Source organism: Silurus aristotelis, assembly GCF_946808225.1.
Source record: "Silurus aristotelis genome assembly, chromosome: 12".
Lineage (NCBI taxonomy): Eukaryota > Metazoa > Chordata > Actinopteri > Siluriformes > Siluridae > Silurus > Silurus aristotelis.
In genome coordinates, this window is record NC_139585.1 from 14,864,990 (window position 1) to 14,870,213 (window position 5,224).

Here is a 5,224-nt window from a genome sequence, read left to right on the forward strand (position 1 = left end):
ATGAAAGACAACAAAATAGCATTGAGAATCTTGCTAAATATAAAGCAAGTCCAATGTAAATTCTACTTTTACTTTTTACATAGGAAGCAAAGAAATAGAAATACATAGAAATTAAATGTTTCTCATGCCTGTAAATTAGTAACTATGCAAGAATTTCTTTTTTAATAAACTATTTTTTTTTTAAACATTTTCATGACTTCTGCAAATTGATGTTCTTGCATGTGAATTTTTTTTTTTGCAGTTCAAGTCCCTTTTCTTCAGTAAGGTAGTTGTCATTTAATAGTATACAATTACATGTTTAAAGGAACAACCCCAATTCCAAAAAGGATAAAACACTGTGTAAAATGTAACTAAAAACAGAATGGAATGATTTGCAAATCTCATAAGTCAAATCTATTCAAATAAAATGTTATTTGTCACATACATACAGAGTACGACATGCAGTGAAATGCTTTGTACGACTGTCCAGCATTTAAGCATAAAAAGGAGTAGAATTAAGCATAAAAATAAAAATAAACTAAACTAAAAAAAGGTAGATAAATAAAAAGTATAAACTTTATAAAATATATGTATATACATGAATGAGTATGGCAGATATTGAAAGTACAAATTTTGTCCTTAAAGTGTCCATGTGCAGTATGGTGGGATATAAAGTGGCACTGTGCTGTTCAAGTCCAGAATTGAAGTGACGGTCCAGAGTTAAAGTGTCATAGTGCAAAAAAAGTTGTGCAGAAATGATTGACAATGAAGAGAGAGGTCCAGTACTAGATCCTGGGTGTTTCCTGTTTTAAACTCCAAGTGGCCTGTGGGAAGAAGCTCCTCCTCATTCTCCCTGTGTTTGCCTTCAAGGAGCGCTTCTCTAAATGCAACAAAGAAAATAGTCCATTGTTTGGATGGCTGAGGTCCTTCACAATCTTCCTGGCCCTGGTCCTGCACCACGTGCTGTAGATGTCCCGCAGGTTAGGGAGCTTGGTGTGGATGGTACGTTCAGCTGAACGCACGACCCTCTGGAGGGCTCGCCTGTCCTGCATGGTGCTGTTACTGAACCAGGAAGTGATGCTACCTGTCAGGACGCTCTCAAGGGTGAAAGTGTAAAAGTTCCTTAACACCTGAGAGGGTAGTTTTAAGGCCCCTAAGCATCTCAGATGGTACAGATGCTGCTAGGCCTTCTTCACCAGGGTGTTTATGTGGCAGGACCAAGACAGGTCCTGTGAGATGTGAACACCTAGGTAACAGAAACTGTTCACTCTCTCCACTGGGGTCCAGTGATGTTGTGTTTGATGTTATGACTTCGTGCTGAAGTCCATTATTAACTCCTTATTATTGCTGACGTTCAGGAGAAGATTGTTCTCCTGGCACCATCTCTCCAGGTTTTTAATCTCCTGTAGGTAGGCCATCTCGTCATTGTTGGAAATCAGTATATATCAGTATATATCTGTATATAGGCTTCAGCATTTATGGAACCCTTTCAAATGTGCAATCTGCCCATTCCACAGGCACTAATGCACTCCCATACCATCAGTTTATAGATCATGTTTATGCATGCCTTCTTCATTGCATGATAGTGATTTAACCTGCATTGAGATAATCAACTGTTTTGCAATTTTATATTGAGGAACAAAGTATTCTGAAATTGTTCCACAATTTGTAGACACAGTCTTTCACAGATTGGTGACGCACTGCCCATCTCTACTTCTAAGATTCTCTGCCTCTCTATTTATACCCAATCATTTTACTGACCTGTTGTCAATTAACCTAATTAGTTAGACAACTCCAGATAACAATTAATATTTCCAGACTTTTGTTGCCCTGTCAAAACATTTTTGAGACTTGTTGCAGCCATTAAATTCAAAATGACCTTAATTATATCCTTAAAATAGTACATTTCCTCAGTTTAGACATTTGATATGTTTTCTATGTGGGTTTATAAAAAACATGGATTCATGAGATTTGCATTATTTTTTTAATTTGCATTTTACACAGTGTCCCAAATTCTTTGGAATTTTGGTTGTAATTAAAACAATTTAAACACACAGAACTACACAAAAAGTGTCACTGTTATGTCAGTTTAATCCAGGCATCAAGACATCTGGAAACATTTCCATTTTAGGGCTGAATTGAACCAAATATCTTAATAAGTACATTTTTATTAGATCATCATTTACATTAAAAGTAAAAAAGTATAACTGAGAAAGTGTTAATGAAAATTTGTCTTTTGCTGCATGTTTATTAATTTTGTGATCTTTTGAAAAGTAATTGACTGTTTTAAAGGTCTAAATCGAGAAGTGCTGAAGGCCTGTGGATGAAAAATTAAGGAGGTTAGTCTCATAGCAAGCTGTCAGACCTTTCATAGCAAATCTGCCCTAGCTTTAATTGAACATTACTCAAGGCCAAAACTCATATTTCTTGCTTTGCTTGATCTTCAGAGACTGTGAAATGTGTTCCCTGCAGAGCTTAGATTTCTTTCAAATTAATAATTAATCAGCAGTTATTTATTCATTTGTATCTTTGCCGATTATAGGTGTCTAATTAACAATTTCAATAATTGATATTTATCTCTAAAGAGCTTGATACTTGGTCTATGAAAAATGCATGAACTGGGACATGGACATAGTTTTGTTTTGTGTTCTGAGACAAGTGCGTGCTTGCGGCTAGTTTCAGGCCACTTTGACTTTTTCTCTTTAAGTCTTCACTGCCCTGTGATGTGCTGCTAATATGAGCCTTTTTATGGGCTCAAAGCCCCTGCAACATAGCATGTAATTTTATAAAGGAGTCTTCATTCTCATCCTCTGATAACCCTTTTTTGTTTTTTAACAACAGACTTCAGACAACTGAATTATTTTCTTTATTATTCCTTTATCATTCACCCATCTGCATAGGCTTATAAAACAGTATATAATATAACTGTATACCTTTTTTTTATATAGAATTTGAAGTGAGAAATGTTTCATTTAATTCTCATTTAAAAAATAGTTTTATATAAGTTGAAAATACAAAAGTAGTTTAATTCCAGTTTACTCTTAATTTCAGCATTTAAGGTTCAGTGCTAGGTTAGCATATGATTTATGAGCACACAAAGCAATGCAGACATTTGTTTTAACTAATCTAAAGCTCAAACAGAGGCCAAAATACCAAACATAATTTCATGCTACATACTGATTACAGAGTCAAGCCATAGTCAACTGTGAATATCAGATCATGCTGAAAGCATATGACAAGCAGGTATGATTACAATAGAACATCTTTTCAGTTAAACTCTGTGATCCGTTTCAAGGAGCCTGTAGCAGGACTGGTACCGCCCCATTCACTAAACCTCCTGTACTCCCCTGGGTGCAAGAAGTACTGACGTCCAGTGTACTTGGGGTGCTCATGAAGGATCCAGTAACCTTCCATGACATTGGCAGAAAAGATATTACCATTGTGGAAGCATGTGCGCAGATCTGGGCAATCCTCCATCAGCTCCATGGCCTGGCCTCCAAAATCAGGATGCTCAAAGATCTTTACCTTGTAGTTTCCTTGATACTAGAGTAAGACCATGTTATCATAATGCAATGTGAGTTAAAAAAACGAATGATGGAAAAAACAAGGTGTGTTTAGGTGTAACAAAAGGATGCTTACAGAAGGTACCATGCGGCAGGAGTGGATACAGTCGTTAAAGCCTGCCCAATGATGATGATCTGGATATTCTCCTTTGTACAACATGTACTGATAGCCAGAGTAGTTTGGCTTCTCATAAGCCATCCAGCAGCCGCTCTCTACACGGATTGAGTTACAGCAGCTTAGGTGGGCCTGCAACTCAACACTGTCACTAGTGCACTCATAGTGACGGCCCTGGAAGTTCTTTTCCTCAAAAAAGGTAATCTGTAAATATCATTTTAAAATTATATTTTATTTTATTGTATTAAATATTATATTATCTTTTACATTTTGTCATGCTGATTTTATTTAGTAAAATTTCAATAACAATCTATGTGCTTAAATGATAAAAATTGTGTCCAAAAATTATGTATGAATCACAGCACGCATGGTTAGATTGATCACAGAGTTGCGCAGCCTATGCCTTTTCAGTTTAAAAAAACATTTTCTATAATTGTACACTTCTTATCCTAGAAAAAAGCCTTTCCTCCCTTCCTGTGCACCGCTGTCTTACAGATGTAATCATTTTACATACTTACCTTGCCCATAGTGACTGTGCTCAGAGCAGATGAGGCCCACTTCCAGGTCAGGGCCTCTTTATAGACTGGCTATGGCACATGTCTTTGTATGTGGCTTATAAGTTCTGCCATGTCAGCAGATTGGGCTTTGTAGACTGCATACCATTACATGTCTAGGGGCTTGTTTGCCTTCTTTGTCTTTGTCAAAGTTCTTTCATCTCAGTCAAAAGACCAAAACCAGTGCATTTTATGTGAACAATAAAGGTTGCAGACTGAGTTTAGTTAGACAGGAGCTGAGTCTGGTCAAAGTCATCTGCATTTGTGTTTCTAAAGGCTAGTATAACACAAATTATGCATATTGTACATATATATTTCAATATTTTTTTGCCATTTACAATGCCATAACGTCCTAAGCTTCCAAAATATCACAAAGTTTAATTGATCAATTAATCAGCATATATATTTATAATATATTTTAGCAATAATAATATTCAAGGTGGAAAAAGCAATCTGAGGTCATGTTCTTAAAACAACTTTTAATTTAAGTCTCGGTTCTACAAAATGATTGATTTATGGTGATGTTGTAGCCTCACCCCCAATGTAGACAGAATATATATAATAGAGGTAGAAGAGATCAGATATTTTCTTGCAGTCATATGTTAACTTCATCCAAGGCTCAACCAGGTCTGTTGTAAATTCTTATATCATCATCTGTACTGTCGTGTAGTGGCTGAAACAAAAAAGTTAAACACACTGAAGCTTTAAATACTTAAGATTTAAGTATAATTTCCTTCCATAAATGTGATATTAGAAATTTCCATTTAGTCATTTTTAAGCAACATCACTGAAAGTGCAATGATTTCTACACTTTCCCCCCAGATTGTGGAGATCAATTAAATTGTAATGAGGTGGGTAGTCTTTGGGGCATGTCTTCCATTCTGTTTTATATGACTGAATCTCCTGGTGGACCCTCATTCACTTTTCATGCGGCATCTATAAATTACTTCAAAGCATTAATTGATTGACATTGATTTGCTAAGATGTTTTAAAGTGGGCCACAAAAACCATCA

At 35.8% G+C, this 5,224-nt stretch overlaps 1 protein-coding gene across 2 annotated transcripts; it reads right to left on the reverse strand.

Moving 5' to 3' along the window:
- Positions 1-2,827: 2,827 nt before the first annotated feature.
- Positions 2,828-4,245, reverse strand: LOC310734838 (gamma-crystallin M2-like). 2 transcript variants are annotated; one of them, XM_083557265.1, is made up of 3 exons: positions 4,176-4,245; positions 3,619-3,861; positions 2,828-3,522 (listed from the first exon to the last, which is right to left on the reverse strand). In XM_083557265.1, exons 1-3 carry the CDS (start codon positions 4,182-4,184, stop codon positions 3,247-3,249), a joined length of 528 nt encoding a protein of 175 aa, XP_083413391.1. In that variant the 5' UTR covers positions 4,185-4,245; the 3' UTR covers positions 2,828-3,246. The 2 variants fall into 2 exon arrangements, with proteins under 2 accessions (XP_083413391.1, XP_083413392.1); XM_083557266.1 differs by having other exon boundaries at positions 3,619-3,789; positions 4,176-4,191.
- Positions 4,246-5,224: the final 979 nt, after the last annotated feature.

Excerpts from the sequence above, each read along its gene's own strand:
- LOC310734838 (XM_083557265.1), bottom strand. Across the intron at positions 3,523-3,618 it reads CCTGCCGCATGGTACCTTCT|TATCAAGGAAACTACAAGGT; the intron begins GTAAGCATCCTT and ends GTCTTACTCTAG.